This window comes from Salvelinus alpinus, chromosome 8, assembly GCF_045679555.1.
Source record: "Salvelinus alpinus chromosome 8, SLU_Salpinus.1, whole genome shotgun sequence".
NCBI lineage: Eukaryota > Metazoa > Chordata > Actinopteri > Salmoniformes > Salmonidae > Salvelinus > Salvelinus alpinus.
In genome coordinates, this window is record NC_092093.1 from 57,868,730 (window position 1) to 57,888,742 (window position 20,013).

The 20,013-nt window shown below is 42.2% G+C and overlaps 1 protein-coding gene across 1 annotated transcript in view; it reads right to left on the reverse strand.

Annotated features, from left to right (window-relative positions):
- elovl2 (ELOVL fatty acid elongase 2) overlaps window positions 1–11,424 on the reverse strand; it is a 21,588-nt gene extending 10,164 nt beyond the window's left edge. The window contains exons 1-3 of the mRNA XM_071414312.1: window positions 11,193–11,424; window positions 4,696–4,759; window positions 3,589–3,776 (exon numbers count right to left, since the gene is read on the reverse strand). Coding sequence (XP_071270413.1) covers window positions 3,589–3,776; window positions 4,696–4,759; window positions 11,193–11,195 — 255 coding nt within the window. The 5' untranslated portion in view covers window positions 11,196–11,424. The remainder of the gene's footprint in view (window positions 1–3,588; window positions 3,777–4,695; window positions 4,760–11,192) is intronic.
- Window positions 11,425–20,013: the final 8,589 nt, after the last annotated feature.

A 20,013-nucleotide genomic window follows, 5' to 3' on the forward strand; every position in this document is an offset into this window, starting at 1 on the left:
GAGGACTGCGTCCGTGCATTGATTATCGAGGTCTCAATTCAATCACAGTGGGATTTAGTTATCCGCTACCTCTCATCGCTACGGCGGTGGAATCATTCCACGGAGCGCGTTTTTTCACAAAACTGGACCTCAGGAGCGCGTATAATCTGGTGCGTATTCGGGGAGGAGACGAGTGGAAAACAGCGTTTAGTACCACTTCAGGCCACTATGAGTACCTCGTCATGCCGTATGGGTTAAAGAATGCTCCAGCCGTCTTCCAATCCTTTGTAGATGAGATTCTCAGGGACTTGCACGGGCAGGGTGTGGTAGTATATATTGATGACATCTTGATCTATTCTGACACACGCGCCGCGCATGTCTCCCTGGTGCGCAGGGTCCTTGGGCGGCTGCTGGAGCATGACTTATACGTCAAGGCTGAGAAATGTGTGTTCTCCAAACAAGCCGTTTCCTTCCTGGGTTATCGCATTTCCACCTCAGGGGTGGTGATGGAGGGTGACCGCGTTAACGCCGTGCGTAATTGGCCGACTCCGACCACGGTAAAGGAGGTGCAGCAGTTTTTAGGGTTTGCCAATTACTACCGGAGGTTTATCCGGGGTTTTGGCCAAGTGGCGGCGCCCATTACCTCACTGCTGAAGGGGGGGCCGGTGCGTCTACGGTGGTCGGCCGAGGCAGAGGGAGCCTTTAACCAGTTAAAGGCGCGGTTTGCCGAGGCTCCCGTGTTGGGACCCTTCATTAGCGTTCATAGTGGAGGTGGATGCGTCCGAGGCTGGTGTTGGAGCCGTGCTATCACAGCGCTCGGGCACGCCACCGAAGCTCCGTCCCTGTGCTTTCTTTTCTAAGAAGCTGGGACCGGCGGAGCGGAACTATGATGTGGGGGACCGGGAGTTACTAGCTATGGTAAAAGCCCTGAAGGTGTGGAGACACTGGCTTGAGGGGGCTAAATACCCTTTCCTCATCTGGACTGACCACCGCAATCTGGAGTATATCCGAGCGGCGAAGAGACTGAATCCGCGTCAGGCTAGGTGGGCCATGTTCTTTACACGCTTTAGGTTTACGATCTCTTATAGACCAGGTTCCCTCAACACTAGGGCCGACGCGCTGTCCCGTCTCTATGACACCGAAGACCGGCCCATCGATCCGACTCCCATCATTCCAGCATCTTGGCTGGTGGCCCCGGTGGTATGGGAGGTGGACGCGGACATCGAGCGGGCGTTGAGGGTAGAACCTGCGCCTTCTCAGTGTCCGACTGGCCTTACGTACGTACCGCTTGGTGTCCGTGATCGATTGATTCGGTGGGCTCACACACTACCTTCTTCGGGTCATCCGGGGATTGAGAGGACAGTGCGGGGTCTTCGGAAATACTGGTGGCCCACCTTGGCTAAGGACGTGAGACTCTATGTCTCCTCCTGTTCGGTATGAGCACAGAGTAAGGCTCCTAGGCACCTACCGAGAGGGAAGTTACAACCCCTCCCGGTTCCACAACGGCCATGGTCGCATCTATCGGTAGATTTTCTGACTGATCTTCCTCCATCTCAGGGGAACACTACCGTTCTGGTCGATGTGGATCGGTTCTCTAAGTCCTGTCGTCTCCTCCCATTGCTTGGTCTCCCTACGGCCCTACAGACTGCGGAGGCTCTATTTACCCACGTCTTCCGGCATTACGGGGTGCCGGAGGACATCGTATCTGATCGAGGTCCCCAGTTCACGTCCCGGGTGTGGAGGGCGTTTATGGAGCGTCTGGGGGTCTCGGTCAGCCTTACCTCTGGGTATCACCCCGAAAGTAATGGTCAGGTGGAAAGAGTGAACCCGGAAGTGGGTAGGTTTCTGAGCTCGTATTGCCAGGACCGGCCAGGAGAGTGGGCAAGGTACGTCCCGTGGGCAGAGTTGGCCCAGAACTCACTCCGCCACTCATCAACGAACATGTCGCCCTTCGAATGCGTACTGGGGTACCAGCCGGTCCTGGCTCCGTGGCATCAGAGCCAGACCGACGCTCCTGCGGTGGAGGAGTGGGTACAGCGCTCTAGAGAGACCTGGCGGGCAGTCCAGGACTCTCTCAGGCAGGCCAGTGAACGGCAGAAGAGGAGCGCTGACCGCCACCGCAGTGAGGCCCCTGTGTTCGCACCAGGGGACAGGGTCTGGCTCTCGGCCCGAAACCTGCCCCTCCGCCTGCCCTGCCGGAAGCTGGGGCCGCAGTGTGTGGGGCCATTTAAAGTCCTGAGGAGGATAAACGAGGTGTGTTATAGGTTACAACTTCCCCCTTACTATCGTATTAACCCCTCGTTTCATGTGTCTCTCCTCAGGCCGGTGGTAGCTGGTCCCCTTCAGGAAAATGAGGTGCCGGAGGTCCCTCCGCCCCCTCTTGACATCGAGGGGTCCCCGGCATACATAGTACGAACTATTCTGGACTCGAGACGCCGGCTGAGGGGCCTGCAGTACCTTGTGGACTGGGAGGGGTACGGTCCGGAGGAGAGATGCTGGGTACCGGTGGGGGATATTTTGGATCCTTCCCTCTTGAGGGACTTTCACCGCCTCCACCCGGATCGCCCTGCTCCTCGCCCTCCGGGTCGTCCTCGAGGCCGCGTCGGGAGGGGGGTACTGTTACGAATCTCCTTTTCTGTTTTCATTTAGGTTGTCTAATTGGTTACACCTGTTTTGTGTTTACCTGTTTTGTGTTATTACACCTTAATAACACAGGTATAAGCTTAAGTACTGTAAAAATGTTCCACTTGCAAAGGAACTACCCTGCTCTCTGCACTTGACTCCTTCATTTCACCATTTGAATTGTGACAGAGTAGGTGTGTTGCACTTCTGTGTCCAAACTTTTGACTGGTACTGCATATATATATATAGTTGAAGTCAGAAGTTTACATACACTTAGGTTGGAGTCATTAAAACTCATTTTTCAACCACTCCACAAATTTCTTGATAACAAACTATAGTTTTGGCAAGTCGGTTAGGACATCTACTTTGTGCATGACACAAGTAATTTTTCCAACAATTGTTTACAGACAGATTATTTCACTTATAATTCACTGGATCACAATTCCAGTGGGTCAGAAGTTTAAATACACTAAGTTGACTGTGCCTTCAAACAGCTAGGAACATTCCAGAAAATTATGTCATGGCTTTAGAAGCTTCTGAGAGGCTAATTGACATAATTTGAGTCAATTGGAGGTGTACCTGTGGATGTATTTCAAGGCCTACCTTCAAACTCAGTGCCTCTTTGCTTGACATCATTGGAAAAGCAAAAGAAGCCAAGACCTCAGAAAACAAATTGTAGACCTCCACAAGTCTGGTTCATCATTGGGAGCAATTTCCAAACACCTGAATGTACCATGTTCATCTGTACAAATAATAGTACGCAAGTATAAACACCATGGGTCTACGCAGCTGTCATACCTCTCAGGAAGGAGACAAGTTCTGTCTCCTAGAGATGAACGTACATTGGTGCGAAAAATGCAAATCAATCCCAGAACAACAGCAAAGGACTTTGTGAAGATGCTGGAGGAAACAGGTACAAAAGTATCTATATCCACAGTAAAACGAGTCATCTCTCTGACCTCTGAGGTTTGTCTTAGAACAACTTACCTCAACCAGCATGTACAGGGAGAGCATGGTCACAGAGAAGTTGTACACTTGTAAGACACCCTTGAGTGAGTATGCTGGCCTGTTCCTCATGTATTTTGATCCCAGGTATACTGTGAGGAGGTAAAGGATGGTGAGGGAGAGGGTGGGGAGATATGAGTCCATCATGAGCCATCCTCGTACCCTGGAGTCTAAGAGGAGGGGGGAGAACACAGTGAACAATCAGTGCTGGGATCCTCATGCCATTCCATTATTCAAGCCATGACTGTTCAACCTGTCATAGGCAATAAGATCTAACATTGCACTCTGTTTGCACTGATATGAAAAATATATAGTATGTTGTTCATGATTTACATACGATTACAAATCCTTGTCGTAGCCTATATGGTTTATGTACTAAATACAAATCTAATTGTATTCGTCATGTCCATAGTTCACAGCAGGTATAAACGGTGCAGTGAAATGCTTACTTGCAATCTCTCTCAACAGTGTAGTACAATATCAATAATCAATAACATCAATCATCAATGATACCAAAAGATAACTAAGATAACTGTTGACTAATTATAATGGAGTAGAAGGCTATGACAGTGCTTGACAGGAAGGAATCCCAACGTTTATTCGCAAAAATTCCATATAAAGTAATTCCCTAAGACATTCCTATCACTCCCTCAAGGCAACAATTCTATTATAACTTACCTTGGACCAGGTATGTGTGTATAGGTATTCACATAGTAGGCTTATATAAAAAAAAATTGTACTCCATAACTGGCTATTTACTACTCTATTACAGAGTTATTACATAGGTTATTACACCTTAATAACACAGGTATAAGCTTAAGTACTGTAAAATGTGTTGAAAGTTAATTAACAAGGGGACATGGCAAAGCTGTGGGAATTTGTAGTATTCAGATGGGTTAATCTGATTACACACACCGACGTGTACCTAGACCGCTACTCTCCTGCGTGAGGTGAGCTTTGAAGGACTCTGTAATGTCAGTCACACATCAGCTGATGCTACTCTGTAGTCTGAGCAGACATATTTGTAGTTTTGACAACCACATTTGTAGTTTTAACAAACATTGCGGTCTTCAATTGGAAAATACATACCTCTGTCTTCAAACAGGAAGTAAAAAAGCGCGTTTAATCGCTCGTCCAAACTTTCTAAATGGTCCTGAAAGTTAAAAAAAAAAAGAAGAGAAGTCACTTGCAATAAATGTGTCTGTGTGTCACCGTATGTCCATTTGTATGGCATTTATCAAAATAATGTACATCACATTATAGAGCCCATTTATCACATTATAAAGCCCATTTATCACATTATAGAGCCCATTAATCACATTATAGAGCCCATTTAACACATTATAGAGCCCATGTATCACATTATAGAGCTCATTTATCACATTATAGAGCTCATTTAACACATTATAGAGCCCATGTATCACATTATAGAGCCCATTAATCACATTATAGAGCCCATTTATCACATTATAGAGCCCATTAATCACATTATAGAGCCCATTAATCACATTATAGAGCCCATGTATCACATTATAGAGCCCATTAATCACATTATAGAGCCCATTAATCACATTATAGAGCCCATTAATCACATTATAGAGCCCATTAATCACATTATAGAGCCCATTTAACACATTATAGAGCCCATTTATCACATTATAGAGCCCATTAATCACATTATAGAGCCCATTTAACACATTATAGAGCCCATTTAACACATTATAGAGCCCATTTATCACATTATAAAGCCCATTTATCACATTATAGAGCCCATTAATCACATTATAGAGCCCATTTAACACATTATAGAGCCCAAAGATCACATTATAGAGCCCATTAATCACATTATAGAGCCCATTTAACACATTATAGAGCCCATTTAACACATTATAGAGCCCATTTATCACATTATAGAGCCCATTAATCACATTATAGAGCCCATTTATCACATTATAGAGCCCATTTATCACCTTACAGAGCCCATTTAACACATTATAGAGCCCATTTATCACCTTACAGAGCCCATTAATCACATTATAGAGCCCATTTATCACATTATAGAGCCCATTAATCACATTATAGAGCCCATTTAACAAAATAATGTACATCACATTATAGAGCCCATTTATCACATTATAGAGCCCATTTAACACATTATAGAGCCACTTTTCATGTAAACAGTTGGATTTTAGATGCGATTATGCAGTGAATTACAAATAAAACAAGGTCCTCAATTGCATCGAACAACATCCCAAAAGTGGTCTATATCAGATTCAATGACGACTCCTGTTCTTCAAGCTTCTTCCGGTTTTAGAAAAGCACTTAATAAATCCTATCTATTATTAAGCAATTGGCAAAATTAGGGTGGCAGGTAGCCTAGCGGTTAAGCGTGTTAAGAGCATTGGGCCCGTAACCAAAAGGTCACTGGTTTGAATCCCAGAGCAGACTAAGTGGGGTAATAATCTGTTGATGTGTTCTTGAGCAAGGCTCTTAACCCTAATTGCTCCTGTAAGTCACTCTGGATAAGAGTGTCTGCTAAATGTAAAATTGACTATTTCTTATAAACATTATTGTCTCTGGCAAAATGCCTTTGCTGCAGCCTATGGTAAGCAAGGTGTTGGAAGTTGTAGAGGCTTATGTTTATAATGTACAGTGGGGAGAACAAGTATTTGATACACTGCCGATTTTGCAGGTTTTCCTACTTACAAAGCATGTAGAGGTCTGTAATTTTTATCATAGGTACACTTCAACTGTGAGAGACAGAATCTAAAACAAAAATCCAGAAAATCACATTGTATGATTTTTAAATAATTAATTTGCATTTTATTGCATGACATAAGTATTTGATCACCTACCAACCAGTAAGAATTCCGGCTCTCACAGACCTGTTCGTTTTTCTTTAAGAAGCCCTCCTGTTCTCCACTCATTACCTGTATTAACTGCACCTGTTTGAACTCGTTACCTGTATAAAAGACACCTGTCCACACACAATCAAACAGATTCCAACCTCTCCACAATGGCCAAGACCAGAGAGCTGTGTAAGGACATCAGGGATAAAATTGTAGACCTGCACAAGGCTGGGATGGGCTACAGGACAATAGGCAAGCAGCTTGGTGAGAAGGAAACAACTGTTGGCGCAATTATTAGAAAATGGAAGAAGTTCAAGATGACGGTCAATCACCCTCGGTCTGGGGCTCCATGCAAGATTTCATCAATGATCATGAGGAAGGTGAGGGATCAGCCCAGAACTACACGGCAGGACCTGGTCAATGACCTGAAGAGAGCTGGGACCACAGTCTCAAAGAAAACCATTAGTAACACACTACGCCGTCATGGATTAAAATCCTGCAGCGCACGCAAGGTCCCCCTGCTTAAGCCAGTGCATGTCCAGGCCTGTCTGAAGTTTGCCAATGACCATCTGGATGATCCAGAGGAGGAATGGGAGAAGGTCATGTGGTCTGATGAGACAAAAATAGAGCTTTTTGGTCTAACTCCACTCGCCGTGTTTGGAGGAAGAAGAAGTATGAGTACAACCCCAAGAACACCATCCCAACCGTGAAGCATGGAGGTGGAAACATCATTCTTTGGGGATGCTTTTCTGCAAAGGGGACAGGACGACTGCACCGTATTGAGGGGAGGATGGATGGGGCCATGTATCGCGAGATCTTGGCCAACAACCTCCTTCCCTCAGTAAGAGCATTGAAGATGGGTCGTGGCTGGGTCTTCCAGCATGACAACGACACAAAGCACACAGCCATGGCAACTAAGGAGTGGCTCCGTAAGAAGCATCTCAAGGTCCTGGAGTGGCCTAGCCAGTCTCCAGACCTGAACCCAATAGAAAATCTTTGGAGGGAGCTGAAAGTCCGTATTGCCCAGCGACAGCCCCGAAACCTGAAGGATCTGGAGAAGATCTGTAGGGAGGAGTGGGCCAAAATCCCTGCTGCAGTGTGTGCAAACCTAGTCAAGAACTACAGGAAACGTATGATCTCTGTAATTGCAAACAAAGGTTTCTGTACCAAATATTAAGTTCTGCTTTTCTGATGTATCAAATACTTATGTCATGCAATAAAATGCAAAATAATTACTTAAAAATCATACAATGTGATTTTCTGGATTTTTGTTTTAGATTCCGTCTCTCATAGTTGAAGTGTACCTATGATAAAAATTACAGACCTCTACATGCTTTGTAAGTAGGAAAACCTGCAAAATCGGCAGTGTATCAAATACTTGTTCTCCCCACTGTATATGTTGGTCAGCCAACACAATATTTGTCGAGTCACAGTAACCTGTATCCTATACATAATGTCAGGGAGTGGTGTGTTGCTCTTTGCTCCCTGTCTCTATCTCTATCTCTGTCTTTCTCTTTCTCTCTATCTTTCTCTATCTCTCTCTTTCTCTCGTTCTCTCTCTCTCTCGTTCTCTCTCTCTCTCACTGGGACACTGGAGAAAGGGTCACTAGGGGAAATGCTTCTCCTCTATTTGTCCCCCATTTCCAAGAGCTATACTGTTTATTGATCCAGGCCACCGAGGTCTGCAGTAACAAATGTCGGAAGGGCGACCTGGGGGGAACAAGCGGTAGGGGCCATATTGACATTTCAGTCTACGTCCACCTTCTTTAGGAGATGGGCCGACACAGACCAAAGCTGATACGCTATGGGGTGTTGGGTTTCTGACGCAGAGGAGACAAACACAATTTGTGACCTGTCCTCAGCTCTTTGGTGCCACCATATTGGCATCTCCTGTCCTGTACATGTCCAGGGGCGCTTAGTGTCCCTTATCTCATTAAACTGAGCTGAGAGTTAAAACTATCCCTTAGGTCTATAGGCCAACAGATAGACATATAGGACTGGCTACTTAGTTAGAGAGCCAGCAATGACAGCCAGAGCACATGCAAATCATGGAAATATTGTTTTTAGTTACTATGGATAACCATCTTTCATATTGTTGATAAGCTATATTACAGTTCCGCAAGCACTTTTGAGAATTATGGGGAAAAAAACAAATCTGTTTTATTCAAATACAGATGTAGGATTTTAATTTGATCACCCTGTTGCGGGAAATGTCAAACTTGTAGTGTTTGAGGTTTAAAAAGGCTTCTGAAGTTTATAATTTGCTCTTTGAAAAAACAGACTTGATTTGTCCTAATGAAAAATGTTCATTAATTATATAATCCACATAAAAATTCACATTTCCTGTTGCTGCAGGATTATTTTCCTGCTGTGAGAAACTGGTTCAAATTAAGATCCTACATCTGTAATATATCAATGAGAAATGTAATCTCAGCACCCAGAACCAAATCAGCTGAGTAGTCTCGAAAGACTGTAAGAAAAGTAACTGTCATACATTTCGGTACCCATGCATGTTGTCCTATGTTGTCCTATGTTGTCCTCAAAGAACTAGCTTGTTGTGTAGTAGGTGTAGTTATAAAACCTTGCTATTCTCTGTTGTTTTCCAATCATTTACTTCGTCTTTTTTTTACCTGGCCTAGCTTCAAGCAGATACTCAAAGTTATAACTACTATCTTTTGGTTCAGATTGTCAGTATCCCTCCCTTCACTAAGTACAGTATCCCTCCCTTCACTAAGTACAGTATCCCTCCCTATACTAAGTACAGTATCCCTCCCTATACTAAGTACAGTATCCCTCTCTATACTAAGTACAGTATCCCTCCCTTCACTAAGTACAGTATCCCTCCCTATACTAGGTACAGTATCCCTCCCTATACTAAGTACAGTATCCCTCCCTATACTAAGTAAAGTGTTCCTCTAAGATTTTCCCTATGGTCATTGACAAGGTTATCGTTAGCCCCATTTGTTAGTTCATATTTACGATCAAGGAATGAAATGGGGAAGGGTATTGGTAAAAACCTGGATTGGTGGTCAAGCCAGAAGGGCCAGAGTTGAGGATTAGCTGGGATTGGAGGAAAAGGAAGCATTTTTGTGTGGGGTTTATGTGCATCTTAATAGCCCAGAGCAGCTTTGTAATTCCTGATTTCCCAGCTCCTGGCTGAGAGCATCTTTGAAGCAACTCTGACTCTTGTTAACGATCAAAGTTCAATAAATCATTCAGATGGTTTTGGAAGTATTGTTGTGTTTGAACAGGGTTTGTTAACAGGTTATATTTCTCCAGCCCCATCCCTCAGCTTTTTACTGAAACATTAGCGGGGAGCTTGTTTTGTTATTGTTTCAACTGCAGATTTCCTCTTTAAAGAACAGAATTGGTTCTTGCTGACACAAGCACTCTACTAAAAGGGACCGACAAGCAAGACATTGCAAGGTATTGACGAAGTAAAAAAAACAACGTCTCTATAGACGTTGAAGAAAATAAAGGGTTGAATACTGTAGGTATTAAATGGTGCTGAGCGATTAGTGCTGTTTGAGGTCGGTTCGGTTTCAGGTCAATTATTTAAAAAATAATGACAGTTTCGATTTCGGTTTCGATTATACATTTTTTAAATAAATGCACTATGCATTATGTGGGTTGAATGCTGTAACAACATAGAATAAAACTATTAATAAAAGTCCCATGGTAGTGACTGCCCATTACTGCTCATCCCTTATTAACCATAATTTATTACTTTACTTTAATAAAATATTTCAGTTGTTGTGTATAATACATTTGTTTTATTTTATTACTTCATTCCAAGTCATCATCTCATCTCTATAGAGCTGCTGTCTGACAACATCACTATTTTAGTAGTTCTTCAAAGTAAATAAGGCATCGTTTTATGACTGCTGAATACCAACTATCAGTCACTTAGATCATGTATTTTCAGGTAGAGATACCTTGCGATGCAACTGCTCTCTATCCCTCTTGATGGCTCATTCTTGTTTCTTTTATGTAGCAGGCTAAAAGAAACACAGACCGGATAAGTAGGCACACAATGGATTATGATCATTGTAGTTAATTAACACGTTTTCTGCAATAAACTATGTAGAATATTAGCCTGTTAGAAACTACAACTCCCTACAACATCGCAAAGTTCTTGCTTGATCTAGAGAAACTGTGCAATGAGTGCACAGAAAAAAAATAAAGAAATGAGATTCAAATAATTTAACCTACATTGGTCAATTAGATGTTTAAAAACTACAAATAACCGAGATTCGGGTTAATAGCGCAGCACTAGGTTTTATCATAGTGTGCACACTGCACATAGTAATACATTTATTATTAAAATACATATGATCTATGCACCATGCAATAACATGCTACAATATAGGATAATATTAGCCTTCTGCAGTGAACAAAATCAATTCCGACATAATAAATATGTAGCTAACTATTGAGTGCTCAATTTGCACTTTCCCATCGCCTGACCATTTACATTTACATTTAAGTCATTTAGCAGACGCTCTTATCCAGAGCGACTTACAAATTGGTGCATTCACCTTATGATATCCATCATCATCAGTTGCACATTCCTTGCTGTTACTTAACTTTCCCAAGTATAAAAACAATCACACGAATCAGAGTTATTTTCCCAAGAGGTAGTCTATCTCCCTTCGAACGTGGTGTCACCTGTGTCAAACATCAGTTGACGCCCATACAAAATGCCGACAGTATAGCCTATATGTGTAGTGTGCTTACCATCTCCTTTTGCTGGATGTAAAAAGCCCTGTAATTTGTACTGCGGAGGTCAAATAGCGTTGAGATTGTGAGGCACGTTACCCTGGAGAGAGAGAGAGAGGTGGGCTAGAGGAGACAGAACGTGCGCTGTCCAGGGTATCTCAGTATCTGCTTTTAGCTCGCTCTGCCATGCATCCACAAACCCCACGAATTATGGTATGTCATATATGCCGGTCTGTGCTCTGTGATGCCACCACAGACGTGCAGGGCGGAGGGGCGAGGGGGATGCTAAAATGACCGACACGGACTGCGGCCAATCATGGCGCACGCTAGCGCCGGCGCGCTTCTAGCAGCGGTGGTGAGGCAATCGAACCATACCATGGACGTTGCCGGGGTTGAACATGACTGGATGGATGGGATGGGTGGGCCGGCCGGCATTGTCTGTTTAGATGACGATGCTACTAAATCGGGTAATCACGCGTGAGACTGAGAGAACCACTGGAGGACACATGAACATAGGCTACGGTTTGGGAAATAGGCAACATTATTGACCCGACCAAGGCAGGACGCTTTACAGGGTAAACCTACAACGCGCATTATCTGCAATGGGATATGGCTTAAACGGATGTATCTCCCTTCTAAGGCAACTATTGCATTCAAACGGTCTTGTCTACCAATTATCTAGAATAGGCCAAGAGGTTTTTCAGTTTATTCAGGCAGCTTAGCTATCATACCTCCAAATGCATTTAAGACTGTCTTTGTTCAAATCAAATCAAACTTTATTTGTCACATGCGCCGAATAAAGTGTAGACTTTACCGTGAAATGCTTACTTACAAGCCCTTAACCAACAGTACAGTTCAAGAAGAAGATATTTACCAAGTAGACTAAAATAAAAAGTAATAATAAAAAGATAACAATAACAATAACGAGGCTATGAACAGGGGGCACCAGTACGGAGTCAGTGTGCGGGGATACAGGCTAGTTGAGGTAATCTGTACTTGTTGGTGGGGGCGAAGTGACTATGCATAGGTAGCAAACAAACAGCGAGTACCAATTTGTAAGTCGCTCTGGATAAGAGCGTCTGCTAAATGACTTAAATGTAAATGTAAATGAGTAGCAGCATTGTACAAAATGGAGGGGGGTCAATGTAAATTGTCCGGTGGCGATTTTATGAATTGTTCAGCAGTCTTATGGCTTGGGGGTAGAAGCTGTTGAGGAGCCTTTTGGTCCTAGACTTGGCACTTTGTTATATTTACAGTTGGGATATTTTTTCTAAATAATTTCACACGCACACACACACACACACACAGAGAGAGAGAGAGAGACACACACACACACACACACATAAATGAACTGAAACAGGCCTCTAAAGACCTAGGCTATATGCAAACCCTTTGCCTTCTCTTTTTGTTTAAACCAGCAATTTCCTATGTGACCATTACAACACCTTGCACTCTTCAAGGGAACACCTGCCAACTTGCTCTATGTCAACACCATTGCATAGTTAAATGATTTCATATGGGCTTCATTTGAATAGGCAAACTTCCACCTGTCACATACAAAATGTCCATTAACCAATGCATCCAACTTCAAGCTGTGGTTGTTGATTTGACAACACTTTGCATAGTGCCAAGTGTTACCATAAACACATTCTCAATGGTGTCAGTCAGTACAGTTCCCGCTCCACAAGTCAATTACAATGCTGTATAATATATTAGCCTAATATGATTGCTATTATTATATCATGTTAATAGTTTATGATTTATTTATCAAATAAAATATTTAACATGATGGAAAGTGTGTGAGAAAACATTTACTATATTATTAGTAATTATTATTTTTTATTCATAAAGTATGTGTAGGCCTACCACTAGGTCTACGTAAATGCTGCAGTGCATGCTGGGCTGAATTGTGTGTGTGCTGATGATAATGCTCGGAGGTAATCTACACTGAGTGTACAAAACATTCTCTTTTCATGACATAGACTGACCAGGTGAATCCAGGTGAATGCTTTGATCCTTTATTGATGTCACTTGTTAAATCCACTTCAATCAGTGTAGATGAAGGGGAGGAGAAACATTAAATAAGGAGTTTTAAGCCTTGAGACAACTGAGACATGGATTGTGTATGTGTGTCATTCAGAGGGTGACTGGGCAAGAAAAAATATTTAAGTCGCTTTGAACGGGGTATGGTATCAGGTGCCAGGCGCACCGGTTTGAGTGTGTCAAGAACTGCAGGGCTGCTGAGTTTTTCACGCTCAACAGTTTCCCGTGTGTATCAAGAATGGTCCACCACCCAAAGGACATCCAGCCAACTTGACACAAAGCATTGGAGTCAACATGGGCCAGCATCCCTGTGGAACGCTTTCCACACCTTGTAGAGTCTATGCCCTGACGAATTGAGGTTGTACTGAGGGCAAACGGGGGTGCAACTGGAGATTAGGAAGGTGTTCCTAATGTTTTGTCCACTCAGTGTATGATCTGGAGCTGTGGTAGTGCTGCCGCCATGTGGATATGTAGCTGAAGGTATTGTGGTGGTTACCAGTTGACACATGCGTTAGAAGTGAGGCTAAATTAACTGTTTGGAATTAAACTTAGCCTTGTCCCAGATCTGTCTGTAGCCTGGTCCCAGATCTGTCTGTAGCCTGGTCCCAGATCTGTCAGTAGCCTGGTCCCAGATCTGTCAGTAGCCTGGTCCCAGATCTGTCTGTAGCCTGGTCCCAGATCTGTCTGTGCTTTTGACTACTCCACTGTCATCGTCAAGCCAAACATGTTTTGCATGACAATTCCATGAGTTGGCAAGAGAGCAGTAACAGACTGGCAACCAGGCTAGGGTAAACTCACCTAAATAATTATTCATATTTGTTCACATTAGTTTAGATGTATTTGTCCTCCATTACATTCAATTCAATGCTCACGCTTTGTTTTCATTTGAACTAAAATAAGTATGCCTTGACTTGCAGAACTCAGGCTTGCATTTACCAAATGTCTCCACAAGACATCGTTTAGATTAGAACATGCACCAGTGATGGCCTCACCACAGAATAGCCATTCCAGGGGAACTTTGTACTTTTGTGACACACCACGCTCTCTGCACTGGCCCATCCATAAAACAGTGTTCCTTTTCCAAGATATGATTCATGGTTACCAATCAACGGGACTCTATTATATATATTCATGATACTGTCTTGATAAGGAAGCTATGGCCCCATGGACTCTTTCTGAGAACTCAAGATATCCAAAGACAATATATCATGTCATACCATAATGTTCTGGTAAAACACCCCCAATAAATGTACGGTCTTATGCAGAGGCGTGCCTTGCCCCCTTAGATTTGTTCTGTAAAAAAAACGTGGGGAAAAATATAATGACTCTGTAATGCTACTAGCCACTTAGGTTCCCAGGCTTTAGATAGGTTCCCAGTCTCCCAACCTCATAACTAGCTACCTAGAAGCCATTTCAGGCGATAAAGTTATAGTAGCTAGCTTGTCTAACTATCTTAGCATGCTAATAAGGTTGGTAGACTTTAAAAAACAAAGCAATAATTAAATACTGAATAAGACTCACATTCCTTTCAATCTTTTACCCAGATTTTTGTGACGATGCAGAGAAGCACATTTAGTTTCATTAACAAAAGAACCACCAATCAGGAGGATATAGAGAGATCAAGAATTACACATACAGTATATCTATATATTTTTTTACATAGAATAAAGCAGAATAATTATGGCTCTAGATTGCAGGACAAATCTGTTTCAGGTGTTTGAAAAAAGCTAAGTTCTCCAATTTATGGAGGGGAGGCATAGCCCCCCTGTGGACCACCCCCCAGCCATCCTCACGTACTTTGTTCCCTCTCAGATTTTGGGGTGCATAACATCCCTCGTCTTATGTGGAATATTCATTGGTGCCAACCACTGACTCATTTTGAGTGCTTAGAAATGTTATATCCAAAGACATCAATGATTAAGTCTTTATACCAAAACCTTTTTAGTTCACGTCATATTATAATTCAATTTTCAGAATCTTTTGAACCTTCAGTTTGTTCTTCAATTCATACACCTTGGTTGAACTGTGAGGTAGAGGCAGTATACGTTCCCCATTTCTACACAGACAGGCTGAGTAGTACTTCATGTATTCTCAGAACTGTGGGTGTCACGCCTCTTCCGGAAAAAGCCAATATTTGCGGGTTCAAGTTTCTGTACTTGTCAGACAATCTCCACCTGCACAAAGCCTGCCCTGCGTTACACAACCAGCCACGCTGCACACACTAAAAAGTCAAGGTAGTAGACTAGCCATAACGTTATCGATATCTCTTTTGAGTAAAGTTCATAGCCAAGTCATGAATTCAACACCTATCATTAGTTAGTTGCTGACACAATGTTGTTACCACTACAATGTACAGTTAGCCTACTTCAGCCCTGTGGTATCAAATAGGTTTTATGAATGGGCTGCCCAATAAACATTTAGATCACCATTCAAGGCTGACAGCACATGCTGGGCTGGGGGTGAACATTAGGTCATTTGCTGCTGTAGGGTTATTGCAGGTCTACACAGGAATCTAGACTCTTATTTGTAGTGAGAAGTGCCATTTTACTTTTCTGGTAACATTTTACTGTATAATGCATTATGATGCTGTAATACAGTATCAGTCAAAAGTTTGAACACACGTACTCATTCCAGGGTTTTTCTTTATTTTACTATTTTCTACATTGTAAAATAAAAGTGAAGACATCAACACTATGAAATAACACATATGGAATCATATAGTAACCAAAGTGTTAAACTAATCAAAATATATTTTATATTTGAGATTCTTCAAAGTAGTCAACATTTACCTTGATGACAGCTTCGCACACTCTTGGCATTCTCTCAACCAGCTTGATGAAGTAGTCACCTGGAATGCATTTCAATTAACAGATTTGTTGAAAGTTAATTTGTGGAATTTCTTTCCTTCTTAATGGCGTTGAGCCAATCAGTTGTGTTGTGACAAGGTAGGGGTGGTACACAGAAGATAGCCCTATTTGGTAAAATACCAAGTCCATATTATGGCAAGAACAGCTCAAATAAGCAAAGAGAAACGACAGTCCATGAAAGTCAGTCAATCCAGAAAATTTAAAGAAATCTGAAGGTTTCTTCAAGTGGTCGCAAAACCATCAAGCGCTATGTTGAAACTGGCTCTCATTAGGACCGCCACAGAAATGGAAGGCCCAGAGTTACCTCTGCTGCAGAGGATAAGTTCATTAGAGGTAACTGCACCTCAGAATTTGGAGCCCAAATAAATACTTGACAGACATCAACATCAACTGTTCAGAGGAGACTGTGACTCAGGCCTTCATGGTTGAATTTCTGCAAGGAAACTACTACTAAATGACACCAATAATAATAAGAGACTTGCTTGGGCCAAGAAACATGAGCAATGGACATTAGACCGGTGGAAATCGGTCCTTTGGTCTGGAGTCCAAATGTGAGATTTTTGGTTCCAACCGCCGTGTCTTTGTGAGACGCAGAGTAGGTGAACATATGATCTCCGCATGTGTGGTTCCCACCGTGAAGCATGGAGGAGGAGGTGTGATGGTGCTTTGCTGGTGACAATGTCAGTGATTTATTTAGAATTCAAGGCAAACTTAACCAGCATTCTGCAGCGATACGTCTTCCCATCTGGTTTGCGCTTAGTAGAACTATCATTTGTTTTTCAACAGGACAATGACCCAACACACCTCCATGCTGTGTAAGGGCTATTTGACCAAGAAGGAGAGTGATGGAGTGATGCATCAGATGACCTGGCTTCCACAATCACTCGACCCCAACTCAATTGAGATGGTTTGAGTGAAGGAGTGAAGGAAAAGCAGCCAAGTGAAAAGCAGCCAACAATTGCTCAGCATATGTGGGAACTCCTTCAAGACTATTGGAAAAGCATTCCAGGTAAAGTTGGTTGAGAGAATGCCAAGTGTGTGCAAAGCTGTCATCAAGGCTTTGAAGAATCTCAAATATAAAATATATTTTGATTTGTTTAACACTTTTTTTGGTTACTACGTGATTCCATATGTGTTATTTCATAGTTTTGATGTCTTTACTATTATTCTACAATGTAGGAAGTAATAAAAAATAAAGAAAAACCCTTGAATTAGTAGATGTGTCCAAGCTTTTGGCTGGTACTGTATATATTGTTTGATTTGTCATAACCATGTTGTCACGCCCTGACCTTAGTTATCTATGTTTTCTGTATTATTTTGGTCAGGGTGTGACGAGGGTGGGTATGCATGTTTGACTTGTCTAGGGATTTTGTAGATCTATGGGGGTTTTGTAAGTCTAGGTAATTGTAGGTCTATGGTGGCCCGAATTGGTTCCCAATCAGAGGCAGCTGTTTATCGTTGTCTCTGATTGGGGATCCTATTTAGGTTGCCATTTTCCCATTTGGTTTTGTGGGTTCTTGTCTACGTGTAGTTGCATGTCAGCACGCGTGTTATATAGCGTCACGGTTTGTTTCTTTGTTAGTTTGTTTAGTGTTTTTCCTTCATTAAAAGAAGAATGTATGCTTATCACGCTGTGCCTTGGTCTCATCAATACGACGAACGTGACAGCCATACTGTCTTTATATCATCTCATAACGTGTTAAACAACAGCTTTTTTCAGATTTTTACCTCTGGGCCAGGTACAAATGGAAACTTAACAGGCAATAGGAAAGCTGATGATCTCTCATCCAAGATAGCCCACCAATCACTGCCGGTGTGCCCTTAAACAAATTACCTAGGCCCTACAATTTCTACTGCCGTATTGCTGTGTGTGTGAGGTTGAGTATTGTGACAGCAAAATTATTAATTCCCATTGAAAAATGGGCAGTGAAGTATCTAGTCTGTTCTGTTATATGGGCCTATGACTAGGTTTAGAAAAAGATTATATGGGCTCATACAAATAACAAGTTATAAATAATTGTATTTTTGTATGGAGGTCAACTGAGGGAGTGTTAAATTTGGTTAATTTGATCGAATAGAAGTTTCGTAATGGTTAGGTTGTTACGCATGCACTGACATACATGGAAGCACGTGGCAACCCTGTTGTCATAGAGATAGATAGAGGACTCAGATATAACTGTCACGATGGTCATAATAAGCGGACCAAGGCGCAGCGGGATATGAGTACATCTTCTTTTAATAGAGATGACGAAACACGAAAACAAACACTTTTACAAAACAAAACAACAAACGACCGTGAAGCTATCAACGAAAGTGCACACACAAGCTACTAACGTACCACATAGACAATTACCCACAAACACCTAAAGCCTATGGCTGCCTTAAATATGGCTCCCAATCAGAGACAACAATAACCAGCTGTCTCTGATTGAGAACCAAATCAGGCAACCATAGACTTTCCTAAACACCTACACTGAACACAACCCCATACATACTACAAAACCCCCTAAACAATACACACACCCTAAACTAGACAAAACACACAAACATCCCCCATGTCACACCCTGACCTAACTAAACTAATCAAGAAAATATATATAACAAAGGCCAGGGTGTGACAATAACCCATTTTAGCATTGCTATTGAGGGCTTCAAACATTTTAAATTAGTGAACTGGGTGGGGATTCCTATGAGTTGGAAGCAATCAGTCAATGTTTTATTTACTGGATATTTTAGAAATGTACAACCCATATGCATTGACCTGATTAGGGCTTCCACCAATGGTGCTCAGAATGACAGAAATTACCTTTATTTTATGGTAATTCCTTTTAACAGAACATGCAAGTCGAGGATGCAACAACGAATTCCGATGCACACTTTGAAGATGCTAGAATAACTGTCCACATTTACTTTTCCTCAGCCAACAAGACGAGCAAAGAACAGCAAAATCACTAGCCTGTGTCAATCTACTATCCCCTATAGTAGAAAAATGATCATATTCTATTGGTCAGCTTGTGGAGAAAGAAATAGCCTATTCCTAACAGACTCTGGAACAGTTGTGGGATGATAGATCCCACATTCATACAACCAGTAGGACTAGGCTACACAACAAAAATAAGTTAAAAGCAATGAGTCTGATGCAACAGATCAGAATGTTTAGCCTAAAATAAACTATTATTACTTTACATTATAAACGTAGCAATGCACAGAAGCCAGTAGGCTACTCATGGATGTTCATTCCATTATGCAATTAGTGGGAAAACACCATTGTCAAAATCGCACCATACATGCGAGCGGTTTCATGTGACAGAGATGAAAAAATTGAAAAAGTTGCCCTCTGCAACGACTAGCATGGGTTGCTAATATGACAAGGGTTGTGCCTTTGGCTACTGGACAATGAATGAAAGAGGAGATTAATAGGCTACTGGTTTCAATGGCACATGGAAGTACAGTGGCTTGCGTAAGTATTCACCCCCGTTGGCATTTTCCCTATTTTGTTGCCTTACAACCTGGAATTAAAATATATTTTGGGGGGGGGTTTGTATAATTTTATTTACACAACATGCCTACCACTTTGAAGATGCAAAATATTTTTTATTGTGAAACAAACAAGAAATAAGACAAAAAAGCTGAAAACTTGAGCGTGCATAACTATTCACCCCCCCAAAGTAAATACTTTGTAGAGCCATCTTTTGCAGCAATTACAGCTGCAAGTCTCTTGGGGTATGTCTCTATAAGCTTGGCACATCTAGCCACTGGGATTTTTGCCCATTCTTCATGGTAAAACTGCTCCATCTCCTTCAAGTTGGACGGGTTCCGCTGGTGTGTAGCAATCTTTAAGTCATACCACAGATTCTCAATTGGATTGAGGTCTGGGCTTTGACTTGACAATTCCAAGACATTTAAATGTTTCCCCTTAAACCACTCGA